Source organism: Enhydra lutris, unplaced genomic scaffold (genome assembly GCF_002288905.1).
Source record: "Enhydra lutris kenyoni isolate GAN:26980312 unplaced genomic scaffold, ASM228890v2 scaffoldscaffold269, whole genome shotgun sequence".
NCBI lineage: Eukaryota > Metazoa > Chordata > Mammalia > Carnivora > Mustelidae > Enhydra > Enhydra lutris.
Window position 1 is genome coordinate 20,941 of NW_019154353.1, and position 26,915 is coordinate 47,855.

Here is a 26,915-nt window from a genome sequence, read left to right on the forward strand (position 1 = left end):
TCCTCTCCCTTACTCTAGAGTCCTTCAGTCAGTTTAACACAGTCATTATATGCACATAAACAACCGTCCTACTTTTTAGCTTCTCCCTTACCACTTTCTAATTTCTAAGAATTTTTTTTGGACAGACACACACGTGTGTTGGCGGCAGCGGAGGGCGGGAGGGCTGGAAGGAGGAAGAAGAGAGAGGGAGAAGGAGTGAAAGAATCCTAAGCAGGCTCATCTCACAACCCTGAGATCATAACCTGAGCTGAAATCAAAAGTCAGACACTTAACCAACTGAGCCACCCAGGTGCCCTGCCACCTTCTAATTTTCGATGATGACTAATATCATTAAGAATCAAACTATGATATAGCATTCTGATGTAGTTTCATGGAATCACTTCAAAGATGACTGACTCAAACAAGAGTGAAGTTAAATATATATACACACACACATATATGTGTGTGTGTATATATATATGTGTGTGTGTGCATATATATATATATATATATATATATATATATATATATATTTTTTTTTTTTTTTTTTAAAGTAAGCTCTATGCCCAACACAGGGCTTGAACTCACAACCCCCAGAAATTAAGAGTTGCATGCTCTACTGACTGAGCCAGCCAGGCACCCCTGAAATTAAATATTTTGAGGAATCTTAAGTAAAACTCCAAGTATACATTATACTCTATCCAACATGTCATAGGCATAAAATCACTTTAAATTAGTAATTCAGAGAATCTCTCTAAATCATTGTAACTTCTTGAACTTGCTTTGTTAACAGTTGACTCTCTTTTACAATCTTCCTGTACAAATCAGTTGTTTAACTTCTGATTAACTTGCTGGGATTATACTTAAAAGAAAATCCAAAGAATACATAACATGTCAAAAACACTCCAACTGTAAGCTCCCCCTTCTATCAAGATCAGTTAGTTTTTGTTAGAGCATACTAAATATCTGGTTTCCCTTCCCCAACTATTACTTCATGGGCTTGAAGGAGAGAAAACAGAAACTTTCTGTAAATACAGACAGCTTTTTATTATAAAATAATAACATAAGGCATGGCTTAGCATCTTTAAGTCTGCAAATCACCAAATTCAAATTGCCACAAATAATCTACCACTTTAAGGTATTATAATGGATCTTTCTTTCTTTTTTTTTTTTTTTGGATGGTGGATTATTTCTCTAGGGTATGAATAATGATAATTATATAGAGATAGAAAAATTATATAAATATTGTTATGTATATATCAGAATGAAAAATAATGCTTCTCACAAGTGCTCATTTGTTCAGAATTCAATCAGTTCCACTTACCTTAAATCAGGAGACCTCTACTCATCAGGGATAAATAGGAGGCAGGGCCCAATGTGATTAATGGTATAGAAAAGCACAAGACTACTAAATCCAGAACATCGTTTCCTCTATAGGAAATGGTACATGCAGGGTGAGAAGACAGATATAAATGCATCCATAATGCTCAAATACGTATCAGCAATAACATGCACAGAATAAAGTAAATCTACAGAGAAACAAATAAAACTAACAAAACCAAACAGACTGCAAAGCCTGAGTACCTTTTCTTAAGATCATCAGTCTTCTGTCCCATGAAACGGTCAGTTCCTTCATCAAACTGAATTTGATGCACTGGTCTTGTACTAACTCTACCTGTGGCAGATTTGGCAACTTTCATATTTGATATTATGTTACTGACACTGAAATAAGAAAAAGGTCAAGTGTATTAGAAACTGTAGCTACAGGACAGTAATAAACTTTCTTATACATGAGATTCCTATTATTTAATTCATATTTCACTTCCATGCACTATAACAGCACAAAGCATTATGTTTAAATGAAAGATTATATGTCACATGTTAATTCACATCCCACAGACCACTAAGATTTATATTTCTTTTTGAAATACAACTTTTGAAGGTATTCTTCAGAAATGTTCATTTAAAACATAAAAGTGTCACTTTGATGTGACACTATTTAAAAAAGTGTCACTTATGAAACAGTATCAGACATCTGAAGTAGTATATCAACTTCAAACCTGGCGTAAAATAATGAGATGAGAGGCAGAGTGAGGAGGTGTCAGCTAAAACATAAGGATAAGAGTAAAAGTGAAGGAAACAGGCCTGAAGATGATCATACTGTACATAAGACCAGCAAATTATTTAACAGGAAAAAATTAATATTCTCAGAGAAACTGTCTTATTCTTTTACTTGTTTTTAATCACAATACTGAATTTATCATTTCTTTTTCAGGAACAAGGAATCGTGTAACTTTGCGAAAGAAAAATTTTAACCATTCCATTGATCTTTGAAAGACTGCAATCTTACTTAACATGTCGGTTTAAAAAAAAATTACTAATATTCCACCTATGAGAAATATTTAATGTATAAATTGATATGCTGTGCACATTACTCACCAGTCACATGAAAAGAATCTATTTTGAAAAACCAGCATTACCAACAGAACTATTTGATTCACTAACCTAATTTTAGTTCTTTCTCCATCTTTCTGTGCCTTTGAGACTTCCTCATGCTGCTGAAGTTGCCTGAGCAGCTCTGACTTGGTTGTCTGCTTATCAAAAGGGAGAAAATCTGCAACAGCAGATGCCGCTGCTTCCAACTCAGAACTCACGGACTTGGTTCTAACAAAGAAAATGAAAAACAAGAAAAAAAAAAAAAAGGCATTACCTATTATGCCGTTAGTTTAGTGGAAAGTAAAATGATTCTTTTCCAGAGAAAACTTTTTTTGTCATTCAAAAAATCCATTTCTGACAAAATCAATTATTTTTAAATATTTGGCTTTTTTTAAAGTAGGCACCACACCCAGCCTGGGGCTCAAACTCACGACCCTGAGAGTCAAGATCAAGAGTCACGATCAAGAGTCACATGCTCAATCCTCAGAGCCACCCAGGTGCCCTAGGTATTGCTTTTTTGTTTTTAAGATTTTGTTGATTTATTTGACAGAAAGATACAGCAAGAGACGGAACACAGTCAGGAGTAGTGAGAGAGGGAGAAGCAGGCTTCCCGCCAAGCAAGGAGCCCGATGAAGGGCTCGATCCCAGGACGCTCGGATCAGGACCTGAGCTGAAGGCAGACACCTAATGACTGAGTCACCCAGGTGCCCCAGGATTGGTTTTATATAAACTTTAAAATGTCAAAAGTTGAAGGTAATGGATACTTGTTGAAGCACAATACTAACTCAGAACAACACATTAAAGTAATATATTAAAGTATAAATTAAGCACAATACTAACTCAGAATATATTAAATTAAATATGTATTTTATATATATTATATATTTATGTAATGGTTAAAGTAGAGAAGTGAGAAAAAAAGAGTGGCTAGGTTATAGTTTACTGGATTTTTAGATGCCAATTTATTTTAGAAACTATATATATTGCAAGCCAATATTAAAGTAGCTAAATCTATTCACATATCATGATAAATCCGTATGATGGAATAGTACTCAGCTCATGCTATTAACATGAATGAAACAATGAAAAGTTGGATTTAAAAAAAGGATGCTCTGTAATATTCCATTTATACAACTTCTAGAACAGGCAAAATTAACCTACAGTGAAAAAAAATCAGCATAGTGATTGCCTCAGGACAGAAGGCTACTGACGGGAAGAAGGAAATGAGAAATGCTCTGTGTCTTGATAAGCACGTGGGCGATGTGGGCGACATGGGCCTATGGATTTGCCAAAATCCTACAGCTAAGATGTGTATGCTTCAGAGTATGTAAATTTTACCTGGGAAAAAAAGAACCATAAATCATTATCATGATCTAGGAGGAGATGGAAAATAGGTGAAGATATAGACGACACAAGAGTGGCAAAAATATTGCTTACTGAAACTGTGTGACAGGTACAAAGGGGTTCATTACATGATTTTATGTTTTAAACTTTCCATAAGAAAAAGCTTTAAACAAAGCTCTTCCTCAGTAAATTAGGATAAGTTAATGGGAAAATGTGCCAGACATAAAAAGAGATTGTCTACATTATTACATATTAACTCACTAAGAACCGCTCTCTCAGTGAGTGGGATCCAAGTTAATGTTTTACTTTCCACATAATGATCAGTTGTCTAATATGTAAATCAAAATTCCCAAATCTCCAAGTTGCTGGGTAAAGATTTAAGGACTTCACCTAAGATATGAAAACTCTAAAATCTGACTGTGTCAAGGAAGAAAAACAGAATAAAAAAGGGAATATTACAATTAATATTACTATTAGTTAAAAAGAAATGAGCTACTTACAAAACTGTTACCTATGAATAAGGTCCGAACTTTAACCCAAATCACTTTCCTAAACTACTTGAGAGGTTTGTTTTCAAATTTTAATATACATATTTGACCAGAGTGTACAAAGAATATAAATGAGTATTCATTTTCTAGAACCATGCATTTTATCACAACAGTGTTCTTTATAATCATAGTTTCTGGTTTTATAATTTGAAATGCTCTAGTTAATAAAAATTGTCAGGGAGCTTCTATCATTGAAATAAGATGATCTTTACATACTGAGATCCTTCTACCCAGATTTTTAACAAGAGAACTTGCTAAAATAACAACCTGTTCTATCCTCTAACTCAGACTATTGCATGAAAACATACTTTATACCATTCTGTACTTCCTCAATTTATTTAAAATGAATTGATGACATATACAATTTCAGAAAAGAAATTCTTGTAAGAAGTAGGATCCTATTAAGGGGACACAAAAATTACCACAATTTCTGGAAATCTGATGATACTTTTTCAATAGCCTAAGCAGCACCTGGCTAGCTCAGTTCAGTGCCCAGCTCTTGATTTTGGCTCAGTCCTGATCTCAGGGTTTTGAGAAGGAGCCCCAGGGCATGCTCATTCTCTCTCACCCTCTGCCCCTCCCCAACTCACACTCTCACCAGGAAAAAAAAAAAAAGTCCCAAACATATGCAAATCCTTTTACCTAGAAATTCCACTTCCAAAAGTATTTGTTTAAAGAAAACAAGCAGATACATACATGGAATTTGAGGAATACTACACACTCCAAATTCAAGGCCTAAGCAGTTCTATCCCTAGTACCTGAAAGCAAATCATCTTTCAGATGTCTGCATGGCTTTATGCATAACGTTATTTCAGGCCTTTTTTTTTTTTTTAAAGATTTATTTATTTATTTATTTGACAGACAGATATCACAAGTAGGCAGAGAGGCAGGCAGAGAGGGAGAGAGGAGGAAGCAGGCTCACCGCCGAGCAGAGAGCCCGATGTGGGGCTCGATCCCAGGACCCTGAGATCATGACCTGAGCTGAAGGCAGAGGCTTTAAACCACTGAGCCACCCAGGCACCCCTAAGGCCTTTTTTTTTTTTTTTTTTTGAGAGAGAGCGACTGAGCACACGAAGGGGGTGAGAGGCAGAGGGAGGAGGAAGAGAATCTCAAGCAGGCTCCATGCTCAGTGCAGAGCCTGATGCAGAGCTCTGTCTTACAACCCCAAGAACATGACCTGAGCTGAAATCAAGAGCCAGTCACCCAGCCAGCTGAGCCACTCAGGAGCCCCAATATTTCAGGCCTTGGCTGAATCATTATTCTCCCACGATCCCTTTTAAAAACTAGCCCCTCTCCAGCCTATCTTATTTTTCTTCACGTTTCATCACCTGACATATTGTGTGTCTATGTGGTGTGAGTATATATACTCTCTCCCACCCCGATTCCCCCACTATTCCGTAAGGAGCAGAGACTTTTTTTTTTTGGAGACTGTTTTGTTCACTCTTCTCCTCCATCTCCTTGGACACTGCCTGAGATATAATGACAATCTAAAGCTGTTGAATGAAATTCATCATAGCATTATTTTATACCAATGAAAAACTAGAATAATCTAAATTTCAATTCGTGGATTCATTAATTAATAAGTAACTGAAACCTTATTGGATGATCAGAGCAGATAGTTGCTTAGTTAAGAGAAAAAGTACGAGCTATAAATTTTGGTTATTGCTGTACTCACTAGGGGTCTTGTTAGGTTCCACAACCCATTCAGACTCACAAGATTACCACAAACGTGTTTGGTCCAGTCTGTTCAGAAAGATAAAGGACAGAACCACAGCAGACTGGCAGGGCAGCCTCATGTGTCCCTCTTGGTGGCAATCCTTGCAGCACTCTTGTGGATGACACCGCACACGCCATCCAAAGGTTAGGAGACCCACATCATGCAGGTGCAGGAGCTGCTTCGCTTAGTGCCCCATGAGAACTGGTTCTCTCTTGTAACAAGGCCACAGAGTTTCCATGGTCCCCACAACGGACATGCAGTTACAAGAGCAACTGCGCAAGGAAGTCCTAGGTACATATGGTGAACAATAAGGTACCGATATTCTCCCAATCCAGACGTGATGACCCCTAACTTGGGGTCAATTTCATCATGGTAATGTTCTCTTTAGTACAACAGACATCAACAGTTATCAGGTTAATGGTGTGGCAGATTGTATTTTTAGAAAATAGAGACAGCAGTATTTCTGGTATTTCCGACACGGCTACCTCCACCATTCTCTGCTCAAGCCATGGGATGGTTTGTTAGGCCACAAAACGTAACTGGAAGATTTTGGTATCTAGAAGTTGGGCGCTACTGTAAGAAAAAACCTAAAATGTATGGGAAACCTTTGGGTATTAGGCAGTGGGCGGAAACAGGAAAGACCTTGAGGCAAGTATACATGAGAGACTAGGGCCTCAAAGAGACTTAGAGCCTGAGGGCCCTCAAAGCCGCTATGAGGGAGAACTTTAGGAAAATCAACATTATGGGAAGCTACAGGAAAGGGGACTTCTGTTTAGCAACACTGTTGTTTGTAGTAACATGGAAAACAGGAAATACACCCAGGGAATTGGGTAAGCCAGTCTAAGGAGACTTCCAATGTAGAAGGTGCCTCTTGGCTTCTTAGTTGCGGATGATAAAATTCAAGAACACAGAGATAAGAGAAAACTGTATCATATAAAGGAACCAAGATTTGCTGGAATCAAAAATAAAACATTTTTCCTTCTTAGCTTCTCCAGGAAGGAAATGATGCTAAAATTCAGAAATGGCTTCTGATACGATCTCACTGATATGTGGAATTTAAGAAAGAAGGCTGAGGATCATAAGGGAAGAGAGGAAAAAATGAAACAAGATGAAACCAGAGAGGGAGACAAACCATAAGAGACTCTTAATCACAGGAAACAAAACTAAGGGTTGCTGGAGGAGAGGGGATGGAGGGATGGGGTTATTGGGTGATGGATATTGGGGAGGGCATGTGTTATAATGAGCACTGGGTATTATATTAACACTGATGAATCATAGGTCTGTACCCCTGAAACAAATGGTATATTATCTGCTAATTAATTAAATTTAGATAAAATTTAAAAAAGAAAAAAGGAATAGCTTTGGAACAGAGATCAAATTCAGTGCAGTGTCAGGAAAACACTGTTTAATGATAAAGCCATGGGTATCACTACAAAACCCCTTGTTAAAATCTTGGATTTTTTTTCAAAGATTTTATTTTTAAGTAATCTCTACACCCAACATGGGGCTCAAATTCACAACCCTGAGATCAAGAATTCCATGCTCGGGAATTTGGGTGGCTCAGACAGTTAATCATATGCCTTCAACTCAGGTCACCATCCCAGGGTCCTGGGATTGAGCCCATATGAACCCTGCATCAGGGTCCCTGCTCAACAGGGAGCCTGCTTCTCCCTCTCCTACTCCCCTTGCTTGTGCTCTCTCATTCTATCAAATAAATAAATAAAATCTTAAAAAAAAAATTTCATGCTCTACCAACTAAGCCAGTCTTGAAGGTCTTAGAAAGATTTAAAATGGTGCTTTAGGGAGCCTATGAACAGACAACAGGAATTCTAAGAAACTAATAGGTGTGGTCCCACAGGCTTGCCCAGGGAGCTCAATGCAGAATAGGACTTAGGTTCTCAAACAATGACCTAAGGCACCCTGGAGCACCATAGGGAAACACAGCCATCAGTCAGTGACCGTGCAAACTACTAAGTCAAGGTGGTTCCTAGTGTTAACACTAGACCACCGCATTCCTTTTGATGATATATTTTTGTGAAGATGCTTTTCTGGTAGTTCCTATGATAAAAAGCAAGTACCACCCAATCTTTTGCTTTTTATGATAAAAAGCAAGCCCTCCCAATCAATATGAAACAGGAAAGTATCTAATCTTATCCAGTATGAGTCCTAGGTTATACCATAAAAACAACACAAATTCTTTCTGGTTCACTTTCTCTTGAGACACTTGCCTTTGGAACCCAGATGCTATGCAGTGAGAAAGCCCAGGCCGCACAGTCCTGCACTAAGGTCTCAGCTAACAGCTAGCTTCAACTGTCAGAGCTATGAATGAGCAAACCTTTAACTGATTCCAGCCCCTGGACTTCCAAGTCTTCCAAGGGTTTGAAAAGCACAGAGCAGAGATTAGCTTTTTCCACTGTGTCCTGTCCAAACTGCTTGACCCACAGAACCCATGAGCCTTAAAAATGGTTGTTTTATGCCACTAAATTTTGGAGTAATTGCTGTGCAGCCACACTAACTTTATCAACAGCTGTTTAATATATAATACAAATAAAAAACTAAAATCAGGTCAAACATGGAGCCATGACAGTTATCATGAATCAAAGATGATTAACCCAAATCTGTACATCTCGGATCCCTTAAAAAAAGAAGGTGGGGAACAAAATCATTAGATACATTAAAAGCAATTTTTTAAATTTTTTATTTGACAGAGAGTGATCACAAGTAGGCAGAGAGGCAGGCAGAGAGAGACAGAGAAGCAGGCTTCCTGCTGAGCAGAGAGCCCGATGCAGGACTCGATCCCAGGACCCTGGGATCATGACCTGAGCCGAAGGCAGAGGCTTTAACCCTGAGCCACCCAGGCACCCTAAAAACAATTTTTTAATTAAGTAAACTCTATGCCCAATGTGGGGTTCAAACTCAGGGCCCCAAGATCAAGCACTACATGCTCTTTAGGGCCAAGGGCCCCTAAAAGATACATTTTTATTTTATTTTAAAAAAAGATTTATGTATTTATTTTAGAGAGAGAGAGCAAATGGGGGGAAGCAGAGGAAGAGAAACAAGCAGACTCCATGCTGAGCATATAGCCCGATGCGTGGCTTGATCTCACAACACCTAGATCATGACCCTAGCCAAAACTAACAGTCTGAGGCTCAATGAGCCGCACCACCTGGGAATGCCTAAAAGATCAATTTTTAAAACAAATGTATCTCGTTCACCAATATTTTGATGTAGGACCAAAGCCCTTCTTTGAACAGAAATTCCAACATGTATCTTTTATATACGCACTGCACTATAGACCCTCCAAGAGTTCCAATTTTGGTTTCTTTAAAGTGGAAACTCAGATCAAGAACTTAAAAAAGCTTATAAAGCATTCTGAGTGCAGCATTTTCTTACATTTTTCTGCTTGTCTCATTCATACCTAATTGGAAAGGAATTTAAAAAATTTTTTCTGAGTCTTTGCAAAATACTCAACTTATTTTAACCATTTCTATAATAAATAATTAAATTATATAATTGTAATAAAAAACCACAATGGGTCACAAACAGGTCTGGAAGCTTAAAAAAAAAACCTCTTGATAAAGATAGATATATATATGTGCATGTGTGTGTGTCTATATCATCTAATTCTAAATACTTTTACTTACTATTTTTGTTTTATTTTGTTTTTAAAAAGGAGGAGGAAGATGGGGCACCTGGCTCGTTCAGTCAGTAAAGCATCTGACTCTTGATCTCAGGGTTGTGGGTTTGAAGTCCACATTGGGTACAGAGATTATTTAACAATGAATAAATAAATAGAGGAGAGGGGGTACCCATGACGGGCATACACTGAATTAGCTTATTCTCTACCACCCAATTACGCATTCCAAGGATGGGTGGCTCAGTCATTAAGCATCTGCCTTTGGCTCAGGTCATGATCCTGAGGTCCTGGGATGGAGCCTCACATTGGGCTCCCTGCTCAGCAGGAAGCCTGCTTTTCCCTCTATTGCTTGTGTTCCCTCGATTGCTATGTCTCTCTCTGTTAAAAATCTTTAAAAAAAAATCTACATCAGCTGCCGATTCTGCTAAGAGACGTCAAAGATGGGGTTGTTTAAGCCACATACCTTATTACTATTTGAATCGATGACATCATCTGTGTAAGACTCACCATTATTTAAGTATCATTAAAACAAAACATTGCCATTTAAACTACAACACAATGCTAAAACATTATTAGAATCAGTGAAATAGCGGCACCTGGGTGGCTCAGTAGTTAAGCATCTGCCTTTGGCTCAGGTCATGATCCCAGTGTCCAGGACGCTGGGATCCAGCCCTATATCTGGCTCCCTGCTGAGCAGGAAGCCTGCTTCTCCCTCTTCAGCTTCCCCATGGCTGTGTTCCTTCTCTTGCTATCTCTGTCATAAATAAATAAAATCTTAAAAAAAAAAAAAGAATTAGTACTCTTTTCACAAGCACAAGTAATTACAATACTCTGAGGAAACCTCATAAGCTGAGAGCACTGATAATTACTGGTCAAAGAAGTCATATAAAACAGTTGTAATCAACATGCTTAAATTCTATCCTCAGTGGAATTTTTAAAATGGAAATTTCAAACCCAGTCCTTCAGAGACATGAGGCTACTTCCAAATCAGGATATAAACAATTTGGTAATTAACAGTTTAAAGAGGCAATTAAGTTTCAGTTAATAACACTGATGAATATGTAAGAACATGTAGATTTCTCAATTAGATCATGACTCTTCCTCTCTAGATTGTATGCAGGTGTCCCCTTCCTATTGAAAGATTTTTATTCCCCCTTTTTAAAAATTTTTAAGTAGGCCACCCCACCCCCACCCAGGGTGGAGGGCAACACTGGGCTTGAACTTGTGACCTGGAGATCAAGACCTGAGCTGAGATCAAAAGACAGATGCTTAACCAACTGAGCCACTCAGGCTCCCCTTAAAGATTTTATTTTATTTTTTTTAAAGATTTTATTTACTTTTTTGACAGAGAGAGACAGTGAGAGAGGGAATATAAACAGAGGAAGCAGGAGAGGGAGAACCAGGCTTCCTGAGGAGCAGGGAGCCTGATGTGGGGCTCAATCCCAGGATGTTGGGATCACGACCTGAGCCGAAGGCAGATGCTCAGCACTTGAGCCACCGCCCCAAAGACTTTAAGTAACCTCTAAACCCAATATGGGACTTGAACTCACAACCTCAAGATCAAGAGTCACATGCTCAACCCACTGAGCCAGCCAGGTGCCTCTCCCCTTCCTATTTAAATATAGAAGGCTAACAGTATCTTTCATGTGCTAGAGTCTCTGTGTTTACAGACTAAGTCTTCATGTAGCATCTCCCAGGTCCTCTAATTTCAATTTTTTTTCCTAAAAGAAAAAGGAGTTTCAAAAATTACTTTCAATGTAATTGAAATTCAATTCAATTTACCTCTTCTTTGGGGCATCTTCCAGAGTTTTTGGGCTGCCAATTGTAGCTTCCACACTCTTGAGTTGTCTTCTGCTAGATGGCTTTGTTGTTTGTACATTTACTGTGCTTAACTCAATTTTCATGCCCTTAATAATATCTAACAAGTCTTTTTTTGTATTCTCCTTTACACTCTCTTGGCTCTCTGTTTCTTTGGAAATCCCATGCGTTGGAGCAGACTGCTCATCTTTCTTCCTATAATTCACACTGTTAGTGCCAAAGGATCTTTGGACATTATTTTTTGTCCTAGAAAGAAGCATTAAAGAAAAAAAAAATGAAAAATACAATCCAAAATAATAAAGGAAGGATTCAAAACACTGCTTTTATGTTTTTAAAATTTTCTAATTCGAATCCTTCCCTTTTGTTTTTATTATTATTGTCAGCAACCATAACAAGCGCAATGTAACATTTTTTAAAAAATTTTTATTTATTTATTTGACAGGCAGAGATCACAAGTAGGCAGAGAGGCAGGCAGAGAGAGGAGGAAGCAGGCTCCCCGTTGAGCAGAGAGCCCCATGCGGGGCTTGATCCCAGGACCCTGAGATCATGACCTGAGCCAAAAGCAGAGGCTTTAACCCACTGAGCCACCCAGGCGCCCCAAGAGCAATGTAACATTTATTGAATATATACTATGTGCTTAGTCTGGTGCAAAATATTTATTACATTTCCTCATACTCGCAACAACTCCGTATTACCCCCATTCTGCAGATAAGGAAAATAGAAACCAGAGAAGCGAAGTGATTTACCCAAGGTCATGTAGTGCAGGGCTCACTAAGGCCTAAAATACACTGGTGAGTCACAAAGGGGTTACAGGTGTGCTGAGACTGACTGATCACCTGGTCCTTGGGGTAGCTGGGTGCTGCCTGGGGCTGCTGGAGCTCCTATCTGTTGCCTCCCTCCGTTTACCTCAAGGTTTGTCACAAGATCATTTTCTACGCATTCTGTGACATTTAAAAAAGGTGATAACTTTATGATCCACCATCTGTGGTAGAAATATCACCAAGATGAAAGATTTTCATAAAAACCTTATGGGGAAAGACCACTTTCCAGGATGAACCCTCGGATACAAAAGAAACTGTAAAGGCCAAGATTCGGGATCAGGAAGGAATTCCTCCTGACCAGCAGAGACTGATCTCTGCTGGCAAGCACCTGGAAGATGGACGTACTCTGTTTGACACAACATTTAAAAGGAGTCCACTCTTCATCTTTGGCTGAGACTTCACCGTGGTGCTAAGAAAAGGAAGAAGTCTTACACCACTCCCAAGAAATTCTTCTTGAGAATTCCTCATGAGAGAAAGAAGGTTAAGTTAGCTGTCCTGAAATACTATAAAGTGGAATCAGAAGTGCCCTTCAGATGGATGTGGTGCTGGAGTCTCATGGCTAGCCACCGTGACAGACACTACTGTGACAAGTGTTGTCTGACCTATTGCTTCAACAAACTGGAAAACAAGTAATTGTGTATGTGTTGATAAAAGACATGAACTATGGGGTGCCTGGGTGGCTCAGTGGGTTAAAGCCTCTGCCTTTGGCTCAGGTCATGATCCCAGGGTCCTGGGATTGAGCCCCGCATCGGACTGTCTGCTTAGCGGGGAACCTCCTTCCCCCTCTCTGTCTCTACCTGCCTCTCTGCCTACTTGTGATCTCTGTCAAATAAATAAAATCTTAAAAAAAAAAAAAAAAAGACATGAACTAACATTAAAAAAAAAAAAAAGGGTTCCACAGGCTGCCTGGTTGGCTCAGTCAGTTAAGTGTCTGCCTTTGGCTCAGGTCATGACCCCAGGGTCCTGCGATTGAGCCCCACATCAGGCTCCTTGCTGGGGAGTCCACTTCTCCTTCTGCATGCCGCTCCCCCTGCTTGTGCCCTCTCTCTGCCTTTCTCTCAAATAAGTAAAAATAAAACATTAAAAAAAACAAAGGTTGAAAAAACCATGACAGAATAAATTGCAATTTACTATTCTCAGATCCCAAACTGACTACCAAGTCCTTATTCTTAACATGATATAATACTACCTCTTTAAAAGGTATAAAAATACAGAAATTTTTTTTTAAAGATTTTATTTATTTATTTGACAGAGAGGTCACAAGCAGGCAGAGAGCAGGAAGCGGGCTCCCTGCTGAGCAGAGAGCTCGATGTGGGGCTCGATCCCAGGACCCTGAGATCATGACCTGAGCCGAAGACAGAGGCTTAACCCACTGAGCCATCCAGGCGCCCCCAGAAATTTCTATTAATAAAGAAAAGTTACTTTCTTTAAAAAAAGTCTGAGTATTATTCTAATGTCTGGGTGTTATTCCAATCTGATCAACTCTCTCATTGAGCTGCATGTCATTTAACTAATCACCATTTGTAAACTAAGCTGAAATGGACCAGTAAAAAGGATATTCAACGGCTACTTTCCACTTTTTTCATTAAATACATTTGTGAAAAAGAATGACACAAATGATTCCATCTATTTCAAATTCATGCAAAAGATCTGCCAAATCTAAGTCACCCAAATATCTAATTTTTTTTGTGGTGTTAAAACCTTTTGATACTTGATATTGAAGAACCTTTTTTTTTAGAGATGCATTTATATATTTGAGAGAGAGAGAGAGAGAGAGCGTGTGAGCAAGAACGCAAGCACCAACAGAAGGGGCAGAGGGAGAGGGAGAAAGAATCCCAAACAAGCTGAGCACGGAGCCCGATGTGAGGCTTGATCTCAGGACCCTGAGATCATGACCTGAGCTGAAACTGAGCCAGACATTTAACCACCTGCACCACCCACGTGTCCTGATATTGAAGAAATTAAAAAGCTAGGGCACCTGGGTGGCTCAGTCACTTAAGCATCTGCCTTCCGCTCAGGCCACGGTTCTGGGATCCAGCCCCACCTCCTCCACGTGGGTTCCTGCCCAGTGGAGAGCCTGCTTCTCCCTCACCCTCCTCCTCTTCCCCTCCCCCTGCTCGTGGGTGTGCTCTCTCTCACACTCTCTATCCCAAATAAATCTTAAAAAAGAAAAAGAAAACATTAAAAAAAAAAGTAAAAAGCTAATGAATGTGTTAGATTAGAAAGGTAAAATGTACACAAAGTCATTCATTAAATACAATGAATATCTACTCTGTGCTGGATACTATACTATGCATTGACGATAGGATACAATAGTAAATCAGAATCTCATGGTCCCTATCTTTCTGAAGCTAACAGGCTAGAACACTGTTTCTCAAACTTCAGTATGCATAAGAATTACCTAGGCCTCCCAACAAGGAATCCTTATTCAGTAGCTTTGAGGAGGGACGCAAAGTGTTTGCATTTCTAACAAATTTCCAAGTAATACTGATATTGCCCATCAGAGGACCGCATATCTGAGGAGCTACGTGACACACGCCCTTTAATCCTTACAATCTTACAGGACAGGTTTCACTACTTCTGTTTTATACAAGAAACTGATGCTTAAAGAGGTTAAATCAGTGGTTCTTAACCTTTAGGGATCATCTGAATTATGTAGGGAGCTTATTTAAAATATATTCCTGAGATTCTTAGTTGCTAAGTTTGGTATGCTGCCCAAGGACCTGCATTTAACCAAGATGCCAGGTGCTTCTGATACAACTCATCTCAAGACCGCACATCAGACCCTGGGCTACATATTATATCAACTTCTCAAACCGAGCCAATAGCAGTATCAGACTAGGGACCCTTTAATGAAAGAAAAAAATGGCTATTGCCAAGAATTCTGAAACAAACTATTTGATCTGCTTATAAAAATGTGAAAGGCTATCAACTAGAGGCACTTAACAATTAGAAAGCAAAACCAATTACGTAATGATTATCTTTATAATCAGTACACAGGATCTTCATCATATCATTCAATATACGGTACGATTCAGTTTAGGAAAATATTTCAGTGTTAAAGTTAAATATTAAAGGTATTATTTAACAAAGGTGGCAATCAGGAGAATCTCACATATAATCTCCCATCTTTCAATGTTTCCTTCCAAGACTACTACGGGGCCACAGAAAGTAATCTATGTTTAGTACAGGAAAATCATGTACAGGCAGTAACTCCATAACACTAAAATAATAAAACTTCGGTCATAACCTCCCACCAGGGCTTGTTTCCACTGAGAGCATTTCATCAGCCCTTCAAGTACAACACATCCAAAATCACATTCAAGAGCTCCCCTCTCATACTAACCATTTTTCACCCTTCTGTACTGAAGGGGCTTCTTACCATAACAGATATTTTGAATTCTAAAACTATGACATATTTTAAAAGCTTTCTCAAAGCTGCTCTTCAATCTTCTATTAACATTAACAGTACACCTGTCTTGTAGGGTAGCCTGCTTAAATCTTTTCTCTACCTTACTCTTATTTCATATGCCACATCACATCAATTCTACCTGTGCAGTTTTTCTCCTCCGTCCAGCTGCTTTTTCCCATCTCCATTGCTACTAACCTGTTTTGAGCTACACTCAACCATAGTGACCGTGGCCCCAAATCGTTCTGCTTGGACTATATGCAGTAGAATTAAGTTTCCATAATGATGAGAGTTCTTAGAGAATAAGCAGCAAGACGAAGTATGCATGACTACTTTTCTTGCCTGGCTAGCTCCAACCCTTGGTTCCCCCTTTAGATTTTATCAGACTTCTTTTCCAGAAAGGATACTCTGAACCTCTCCTGCAATAGTTAGCTGTCCGGACTTCCTCACCCAGCCGTGACTGGAATAAGCATTCCGTGCTATCTACACCATCTCAGCTTCACTCCGCTATACTTGAATTGCATGCTTAAACTACAAGCTTCATGGTGGCAGAATTGTTGTTATTCGGGGTTTAACGCCAGTATCGGTACAGTGTAAGTACTTTAAATGACGAATCAAAGAAAAAAAATGGAGGCAGGAATGAGACCGTTATAGTCTCGGGAAGTTAAAAAAAAAAAGGGTGGGGGGTGAGACAAATTTGCTTCTGGAGCCCGGAATGAATGAGGGGAGGCGTAGCGGAGCGCTCGGGAAAGGAGCCAACCTTGTACCCGTAGCTCTGTTTCTCACTCACGTTATGACCTTGGGTAAGTCATTTTAGCTTTCTGGGATTTCCCTTTCCTCAGCTTTAAAGCAACGGGATCCCTCTGAGATCCCGCAGGCTGGAACATCCACCCCAGGAAGCGGAGAATGACCACTGAATGCCCCGGAGGTTGCCTTGACACCCGCAGGGCCAACAGCGCCGAAATGCGGTACCTGACCGTTCCATTCGAAGCACCGAGTAGCACAATCGCAGCCTCCGAGCCTCCAGAGCATAAAGGAAAGCGGGAGAGAGGGCGTAGAGGTAGGATCGCAGAGACCCTCGGAAACATCGCCAAGAGACAAACCAAACTGGGAGCACAAACGATCAAACCGTCCCTCTGCCAAACACGTCCCCCGCTCTCTCTTTCCGTTCCGCAGCCTGGCGCGTTCGGTCCCTTCACGTTCCGGTGGGCAACAGGGGCCTGTAACTGAGTTCCGGGCTCCTCCGCGGCCGAGCCCCATCAGCTGCGTCCCCGCGATTCTAGTGGCCTAGGTGGAGTGGATGCCTGAGTTCAGCTAAGATGCGCTGGTTCAGGCCTCAGGACCGGCACGGGAGAGGGAGAGAGTGGAGGAAGTGATCTAGTGTGCAATATTACTTTGAGGGACGGGGAAGAGGTGGAGAACTGACCCTACTGGGCGGTGTCTGGGGGAGAAGATGCACAGCGTTCATCACATTCTCAGAATGGCCCGTGGCCACAAGGTTAAAAAAGAAAAATTACCCTGGAACATAGAAATTAGTATTTCTTTTCAGTCTCTGTTCTTGATGTAGAGTCAAAACATGAGACGTGTATGTTTCTTCACCCGTCCCCCCCCACCCCAAAATTGTTTCAGAGAGAAAAATGTGCAAGAGAAAGGCGTGGCTTCGTCCTGCCCTTGAGGAAGGCCGCGGAGGATGAATGAGGGGTGGTCAAACCTCGGAGTGCACGAGCATAAGCCCCGGGAGAAGGCCGGCTGGTAAATCACGTGCGAACCTCTGGACTGGACTTGCATGGTGGCCGCTGAAGGCTGACGTCAATTTTCCCCCCACCATTTCAAGAGAGAATCAAGATTGGTGGCGAGTTTTTTTGTAAACGGAAATACAGAAAAGCGTATGAGTCATAAACATGTTGAGGAAAATGTGCCTCATGAATTAGTAAGGACTGAAATTTACCCTAGCTCAACTTTCTTCCTTTCTTCTTCTTTTTTAAAATTTTAAATAAATTTTTGAAAGATTGATTGATTTTAGAAAGACTGAAAGAGAGTATGAGCAGGGAAAGGGGCAGAGGGAGACAATGTCCAAGCTGACTCCTGCTGAGTGCACAGCCAGAGGTGGGCCTCCATCCCAGGACCTATGAGATCAGGACCTGCATCGAAACCAAGAGTCCAACGCTCAAAAGACTGAGCCCCCCAGGCGGCGCAGACTCTCAACTACTACTTTCCAAAAGAGGCCTTTAATGATTACCCTAGTTAAAACAGCCTCCTGCACCACCCAGTCCCACTCTCTGGCACGGATTGCTCTTGTCTACCAAACCCCATTTGCCTCTTCCTCTGGAGTTTTCCCTCTATGTGGCTACAGAGGAAACATTTCCCAGCCTTCCTTGCAGTCAGGTACCTCTACATTTTATCAACAGAATGTGAATAGAAGTGATGTACCCATAAAAAAAATGGGCACAAATTCCCCTAAAACTTTTCCTCTTTCTCCTAGTTGGAATACAGACAAGATTATAGGAGCTGAAGCAGCTAGGAGATGGAGAGATGAAGGCTTTCAGAGATAAAGGTGAGAGCCACCCTATCTCTGTCCCTTGCTGCCTCCTCCAGACTCTCACAAAGGAAGGGGGGAGGGGAACACTTCCTTCTTGTTTAAATATATTTCTTAGTTTCTCTGTGACAAGTAGTCTAGATTGTATCTTAACTAAGGTACCCTCTATGTCAAAACCTTGTTTCATTCTCTACAGAGTATCACCAACAGAAATTTATCTCATATTTGTGTGCTTTTGTTATCTCACTCTGACAGAATGTGTGTTCCGTGAGGGAATGGACTTTGTCTTATTCACTGCTGCAGTTCTAGTTCCTAGAACCATGCCTGTCATATGATAGATGCTCAAAAGTATTTGGGGAATACATTAATTATTTCCAAGTACAAAATAGGTGCAGAGAGTTTAGGAAATTTGCCCAACTTCTTGCAGCTAATCAATGGCAGAGCTAGATTCAAATTCAGAGCCACTTAACTCTGATATTCTTGTTCATCTTGGAATACCTGAGGGTTTATGATTTTACTTATGCATAAAGTCACATGGAGGTGCTCACTAAACACATAACTGAGTAGCTCAAAATATCTGAATCCGAGATTCTAGGAAGCACCCAGGTGATTCTGGTGCAGGTGGTCTTCAGACAGAATTTTGAGATACACTACAATGACAGTATGGCTTACTTAGCTATTCATAGCTCTACATTCACTTAGGATACACATAAATAAAAAGTGTTATAATTAGTGTACTATTAAAAGTGATGATCAGGGGCGCCTGGGTGGCTCAGTGGGTTAAGCCGCTGCCTTCGGCTCAGATCATGAACCCAGGTCCTGGGTTCAAGCCCCGCATCGGGCTTTCTGCTCAGCAGGGAGCCTGCTTCCTCCTCTCTCTCTGCCTGCCTCTCTGCCTGCTTGTGATTTCTCTCTGTCAAATAAATAAATAAAATCTTTAAAAAAAATAAAAGTGATGATCAGACTATTACTTCTGATGAACGTCAAAGTCATAATGCTCAGCAAACAGAGCCAGACGTAAGAGACCATACAGTATATGATTCTGCTTCCATAACAGTGTGAAGAAGACACAGCTAAAGGGAAGAAATCAGATCAAAAGTTACCAGGAAGTGGGGATGGAAGGAGGTGATTGGGTATGGCAGAACATGAGGGAACTTTTTAGACTTATTGAAATACTCAGGGCGCCTGGGTGGCTCAGTGGGTTAAGCCTCTGCCTCGACTCAGGTCATGATCTCAGGGTCCTGGGATTAAGCCCTACATCGGGCTCTCTGCTCAGTGGGGAGCCTGCTCCCCCCAGGCCCGCCTGCCTCTCTGTCTGCTTGTGATTTCTGTCTGTCAAATAAATAAATAAAATCTTAAAAAAAAACTTATTGAAAAAAAACTATATCTTGATTCTGGTGGGGATCATGGCCTTTCACACTGAACAAAACTCAAGACTTGTACACCTAAAATGTGTGATTTTTACTGTATGTAAATGATATATCTCAGCAAAACTGATTTGAACAAAAAAGTTAATTAAAGCAGTTAGAAATCTGCAATTATAAAATTGGTCACAAATTAAACCACAGGAGAAATTTAATATATCCTAAGAAAAAGAAAAGAAAAAACTTGTCCTTTGAAAAAGTATAATTTGTGCCATGGTTCAAAGCAATCATTTATAAAAGCAACAAAAATGTAGCCTGAAAGTAGAAAATGTTTTTCCTCCTTCTATTCTGCCATGGAATCACTAGTCATTTTCTTCTCAGTGCCCCCTGAAATGCACTTTCTAGAACAACGTGCCTTTGGCAAGAGGCAGCAAATCAACTGAAATAGGTCCTGATATACCTCAGGGACTTTGTCCTAAATGTCTCATGAAATTCTACACTAATTAACTTGACAAGCTTTCCATGAGCGGAAAAGGCAAAAATTATTCTATATTCCAGTTACCAATTGCTGTGTTAACACACCACCCCAAAACTTAATGGCTTAAAACAACAATTTATTCTCTCTCACAGTTCTGTGGTTCACTGGGTGCATCTGGGCAGTTCCCCCTTGGGGTTAGTCATGTGGCTACAGTCAGATTGCAGCTAATCTGGATTGGATGTCTCAGATGTTATTCTCATTCATATATTTAATGGCACAGCTGGGATGGCTGGAAGACACAGGACCTGACCAAGTAATATTCTCTCTCTCTCTCTCTTGCTTCCTCTCTCTCCACATGGCCTCTGAAAGGGTAGCAAAATATGCCACCTTAAAATATACCACTTGGGTCATAAAGATCATTTTGAGCTGTGGACATTTAAGATGCAAATACAAGTGGAGCTCTCTGCCCTCCCCCTATTTGCCTAAATGCAGGACATAAACTTTTGAAGGTGTTCCCCCTCCCTTCTCTACCAGGAAAGACAAGTTAAGCACTGGCTACCACTCTAGAAATGTCAGCCCAGAAATGGCACTAAAGGAATCTACATAAATAACTTTACTAACTATCCCTTAGTTTACATTAGTTCCCCCCCGTATATTTGCCTTTTTATGATTTGCTGCACTAGAAACTGAAAATCCTTTGCCCTGCTCTTGTCACTTCCCTGAAAATTCACCACTGTTTTCTTAAGTTGCTAAAAAAGCCCAAATTCTAACCACCTCTTTGAATTACTCATCTCTGAGTGCTCTCAGACACAGAGATATGTCTGTGCGGCATATGCATTAATGAACTTCTATTTGTTTTTCTCTTGTTAACCTGTCTTCTGTTAGTCTAATTTACAGGGTCCCAGCCATTGAACCTAAGATGGGTGGAAGGAAAAGAGATCTTTTTCCTCCCCTGCACCTCTCTACCTGGCTAGCTTGGGCTTCCTTACAACGTAACATCTTAGAGTATTTGAGTTTTTTACATAGAGACAAACTTACCATATAGCCTTACATACAGTGAGTGTTCCATGGGGCCCAGTGTAACACTGCACAGCTTTTTAGGACCAGCATTGGAAATCACATAGTATCACTGCCGTGGTATTCCCCTGGTAAAAAATAAGCCATAAGGCCAGCCCAGATTCTAAGGGAAGGAACTGTACCTCCCCGGGACACTAGGAGGAGTGGCTCGTAGGGCCCACCTTTGGAGACTTGCTCCCACCTCTCAGCAAACTTTTAATTACGTCTATTCACTGTACCAGCCACTCTGCTGTCTTGTTTTGTCTTTTTTTTTAAAATATCCAACTATTTTGATAATTAAGAACTTATTTCAGTTTATATAAAATATTACAAAGAAGTATCACATACATTATTTAATTTGGTCATTGTGATACTAACAGAGGAAGCCAGGACAAGGATTTTTTTTTTTAAGATTTTATTTATTTATTTGAGAGAGAGAGCATGCAGAGGGAGAGGGAGAAGCAAACTCCCCGCTGACTGGGGAGCCCGGTGCAGGGCTCCATCCCAGGATCAGGACCTGAGCCCATGGCAGACGCCCAACTAGCTGAGCCACCCAGGTGCCCCAGAGCAAGGATTTTTATCCCCATTGTACTAACAAGAAAATGAGCCTCAGAGAAGTTCACTGAGTCACCTGAAGTCACGTGACTAGTAACTGCCAGCTCACAGCCTGCTGACTCCTAACCAGGGCTTTTCACTGGCTCTTATGCCGGCTCAATGGCATGTTTGTGTTTCACTGGCATCATTCCAGCCTGAATGTCAAAGTTCACTTGACAGCATCCAAGTGCTGGTGTCGGCAAAACCATGCCTCTGAGGTTAGTGTGGTAAGACAAATTAAGAAAAAGCAAACAAAGCTTTAGGGAGCTGTCCACTGGAGAGATTTTAATGAGCCTGTGTTTCAGATGAAGATTATAGATATTGATTGTACTATTTTTTAAAAAAAAAGGGCTTCTTCAAACTGATTTTGATTTTGTTTATAAAATATGAGATAAACCTTTTGAATAAAGTAGTAATAAATTGGGGGGTGCCTGGGTGGCTGTGTTAGGTAAATGTCTGCCTTCAGCTCAGGTCATGATCTCAACAACCTGGGATCACCACTCCACACCACCCCGTTTCTCCCTCTGCCCCTCCCCTCCCGTTTGTGCTTTCTCTCCCTCTCTCTCTCTCTCTCTTTTTCTCTCTCTCTCTCAAATAAATAAATAAAATCTTTAAAAAGAAAAGTAGCAATAAATTTGTCATCATGCAATAACGTTAGAGATGATGCCAAGGTAACTTTTTTTTTTTTAAATTTATTTGACAGAGAGAAAGACAGCAAGAGAGGGAACACAGCAGAGGGAGTGGGAGAGGGAGAAGCAGGTCTCCCACAGAACAGGGAGCCCGATGTAGGGCTCGATTCCAGGATCCTGGGGTCATGACCTGAGCTGAAGGCAGACGCTTAATGACTGAGCCACCCAGGTGCCCCTGATGCCAAGGTATCCTAAAATAATACATAGACAAGTCATGAATGTTCAAAGGATCATTGAAGAAAATATTCAGGTCTCAAATATTTTTATTTATTTATTATTTATTTGGAGAGCAGCAGGAGGGGCAGAGGGAGAAGGAGAAGAATCCTCACTGATCAGGAAGCCAGACACGGGGCTTGAACCCAGGACACCAGAACCCTGAGATCATGACCTGAGCCAAAATCAACAGTCAGACACTTAATGGACTGAGTCACCCAGGTACCCCAGGTTTCAAATATTTATACTGATGACATTGTTTAGCATTGCTTCACAATGCCAAGCAGATGTCGAAGTCAACAAAAAAAGGAGGATTTGCTGATGTATGTTAGAGAGTTAACTTCATGGATCTCCTTACCTCCTTAACACCTGGAGACAAACTGGCATAGGGTCCAGTACTATAAGCAGACAAAACTATTTGAAGTTTGCCATGTGACATAGACCACCCACAAAATTCACATAATTAAAGAAAAATAAACTCTAACATGTGTTTTTAAACAATTTATATTTTAATCGAAAGCAAAGAAATGAAATCAAAATCGAAAAAGAAATCGAAAGCAAAGAAATGAAGAATAAAACAATCACACTAAAACTTCGTAGCTCAGGGGGCACATGGCTGACTCAGTTGGTAGAGCACACAATTCCTGATCTCAGGGTTGCAAGTTCAAGCCCCATGTTAGGTGTTGAGATTACTTAAAAATAAAATCTTAAACAACAACAACAACATGGGGCGCCTGGGTGGCTCAGTCATTAGGTGTCTGCCTTCAGCTCAGGTTGTGATCCCAGGGTCCTGGGATCGAGCCCCGCTTCAGGCTCCCTGCTCAGCAGGAAGCCTGTGTCTCCCTCTCCCACTCTCCCTGCTTGTGTTCCCTCTCTTGGTGTGTCTCTCTCTGTCAAATAAATAAATAAAATCTTTAAAAACAACTATAACAACACCTCTACAGAAGGTGTAATAGACACAGTAGAATGTGGTTGTTCTGGGATGTATATAGTGAAGGACCAGGCTCTGCCCAAGAAACTTTGGTCAAGTTTTCTTACCCTCTTTGGGTCTCAGATGCTTTATCTGTGGAAAGGGAATAGTAATGGTACCTACCTTCAAGGTGGCTATGAGGATTAAGTGGGTTAAGACGTGTACAACTGCTTAGAACAGTGCCTAGCACACAATAAGCACTATAGAAGTGTTTGCTACTTTTACAGTAAAAATTGAAAGAGGAATGGTAATATGCTTTGAAAGTTTAAAAATTACAGAAGCTGTAAGGAAGACAACTTTGTTTTTGTAATGAAACTTCTATGTTTAAATAATCGTAGATACAGAAAAGTTGCAAAAGTTGTACAAATATTTCCCAGACTACCCAAATGTTATCATTTTATCACATTTTTTTTTATCACTTTCATTCTCTTGCCTGTTATTTTTCCCCAGAACACTTGAAAATAAGTTGCAGAGGGGCGCCTGGGTGGCTCAATGGTTAAGCCTCTGCCGTGGGCTCAGGTCACGATCCCAGGGTCCTGGGTTCAATCCAAGCATCAGGCTCCCTGCTCAGCAGAAGTCTGCTTCTCCCTCTCCTGCTCCCCCTGCTTGTGTTCCCTCTCTTGCTGTATCTCTCTCTCTGCCAATAAATAAAATAAAATAAAATAAAATCTTTAAAAAAGAAAAAAGTTCGCGGAGATAATTCACTTTACCTCTAAATCATGTGGGGTTTATTTCCTCAAAAAGGGACATTATCAGGGCACCTGGGTGGCTCAGTGGGTTAAAGCCTCCGCCTTCGGCTCAGGTCATGATCCCAGGGTCCTGGGATGGAGCCTCGCATTGGGCTTTCTGCTTATCGGGGAGCCTGCTTCCCCCTCTGTCTCTGCCTGCCTCTCTGCCTAGTTGTGATCTCTGTCTCTCAAATAAATAAATAGAATCTTAAAAAAAGGGACATTATCTTACATAAGTACAGTGCAATTATAAAATTAGGAAATTAACATCAATATGATACTATAATTCAATCTGCAGACCTTATTCAAATTCCACCAACTGTCACAATGATGTCCTTTATAGCAAGAGCAAAAGAAACTCTTTTCCTCATCCAGGACCTGATCAGAGATCACAGGTTGCATTTAATTCCAGACCTCTTCATCTCCTTTGAGTGGAGTTCCTCAGTGCATCATTGTCCTTCATGACCTTGACTTCTCTTTTAATTAAAATATAGTTGACACACAATGTTACATTAGTTTCAGGTGTTTGACCTTGGGGTTTTTGAAGAGTTCAGGTGAGTTATTTTGTAGCACACCCTTATTTTTTTATCCTGTTTCCTAGTGAGTAGATTGAAGTTATAATTTTTTTTTTAAATCAGGAGAAATGCAGAACTGAAGTTATATTTCTCACTGTGTTCCATGTCAAGAGGCATTTCTGTTTGTTAGTCCCATTATTAGTGGTGTTAAAAATGAACAGCTAGATAAGCAAAATAAGTCAATCAGAGAAAGACAATTATTATATAATCTCACTGATATGTGGAATTTAAGAAATAAGGCAGAGGATCATAGGGGAAGAGAAGAAAAAATGAAACAAGACGAAACCAGAGAGACTCCATAAGCCCCAAACTATAAGAGATTCTTACAAACCATAAAAGACTCTTAATCATAGGAAACAAACAGGATTGCTGGGGGCGGGGTGAAGGGATGGGGTAACTGGGAGAGGGTATGTGATGTAACGAATACTAGGTATTATATAAGACTGATGAATCACAGACCTGTACCCCTGAAATAAATAAAACATTATGTTAATTAATTGAATTTAAATTTAAAAAAGAAAAAAAAATGAACAGCTAGGTTAAGATATACATAGGGCAAGGTCTAGAAGGGTCCTAGGCAGAGGAACTTCTGTCACTTTGACTTGGGGTGGACCCATCCTCCTGGCGCAGAGATGTGTTTGCCAAACTTGAAGCTTCTGCAGAAAACCATTTTGGTTGAGGATGTTAAACTATCTAGAAGGTTAAGAAGCACTCTCCTTTATAAGGCTATCTTCTGATTTCAAACATAGCACTCCTAGAGAACACCAAAGCCAATTATTTCAGCAATTACTACTTCTGGACCTAAACCTTCATCATTCAACTCTTACTAGATATTCCAGGAAGAGTGTATTGTTATTGTTGTTAAGAAATTTTTTTAAGGATTTATTTATTTATTTGAGAGAGAGAGAGAGCACACATAGAGGAGCAGAGGGAGAGGGAGAGAGGCAGACACCCCATTGAGCGTGGAGCCCGACACAGGACTCAATCCCAGGACCCTGAGATCATGACCTGAGCCAAAATCATGAGTCAGAGCTTAACTGACTGAGCCACCCAGGCACCCCTGTTGTAAGAATTTTAATATAATTCTGGGGTGGCTGGGTGGCTCAGTGGGTTAAGCCTCTGCCTTTGGCTCAGTTCATGATCTCAGGGTCCTGGGATGGAGCCCCCATAGGTTTCTCTGCTCAGCGGGGAGCCTGCTTCCCACTCTCTCTCTGCCTGCCTCTCTGTCTGCTTGTGATCTCTCTTTCTCTGTGTCAAATAAATAAGTAAAATCATTTAAAAAAAGAATTTTAATATAGTTCTACATGCAGATGCTGAAGAAAATGAAAGAATTTTAAAAATTAAGGAGAACATTGTTTCTAGCCAACTCATGGTGCTGCAGATCTCTGGAATCTGTGATTCGAAGGCAGAAATCTAGAAGTAAAAATGTTATTGATGTCACATTCAGTTGTATTTTAAAGCAGCATGTACATTTAGTCTTGGATGTTGGGAAGAGTTTTTCAAATATTCTGAATTATAACACATCTTTGGACAAGGCCAGTCTGAGAGTTTAGGAAGGGTCAGATCCTGAGCTATAGAAAGGAATTCTTGGTTCTGTGCAATAAGATGGACAGACAGGAAGAATCAGGGTTGAGAATTAGACCTTTCTCAGGTGTCACAGCAGTGCAGTAGGGAAAGGATTGGCCCAGCTACAAGAATGAAGGATTTGAAGCCTTTGCTGATAGCTGTCTAGAAGATAATATGATAATTATGTTTATTACCATAACACACATGCACACACCTCCAGTTATATATATATATATATATATATATATATATAAAACCATAACATACATGCACACATCTCCAATTATTTATATATATATAACCATAACACACATGCACACACCTCCAATTATATATATATATATAACCATAACACACATGCACACACCTCCAATTATATATATATATAACCATAACACACATGCACACACCTCCAATTATATATATATATATATATA

The 26,915-nt window shown here is 40.2% G+C and overlaps 1 protein-coding gene and 1 pseudogene across 2 annotated transcripts in view; one reads left to right on the top strand and one right to left on the bottom strand.

The window, feature by feature from the left end:
* LOC111140226 (mitochondrial ribosomal protein S31) overlaps window positions 1-16,894 on the bottom strand; it is a 33,840-nt gene extending 16,946 nt beyond the window's left edge. The window contains exons 1-4 of one of the 2 annotated variants that reach the window (XM_022492555.1): window positions 16,682-16,894; window positions 11,444-11,725; window positions 2,485-2,643; window positions 1,564-1,701 (exon numbers count right to left, since the gene is read on the bottom strand). In XM_022492555.1, the coding sequence (XP_022348263.1) occupies window positions 1,564-1,701; window positions 2,485-2,643; window positions 11,444-11,725; window positions 16,682-16,797 (695 nt within the window). In that variant the 5' untranslated portion in view covers window positions 16,798-16,894. Of the gene's footprint in view, window positions 1-1,563; window positions 1,702-2,484; window positions 2,644-11,443; window positions 11,726-16,654 lie in introns of both variants that reach the window. The other variant, XM_022492554.1, reaches the window with a different exon arrangement.
* LOC111140225 lies at window positions 12,111-12,933 on the top strand (annotated as a pseudogene).
* Window positions 16,895-26,915: the final 10,021 nt, after the last annotated feature.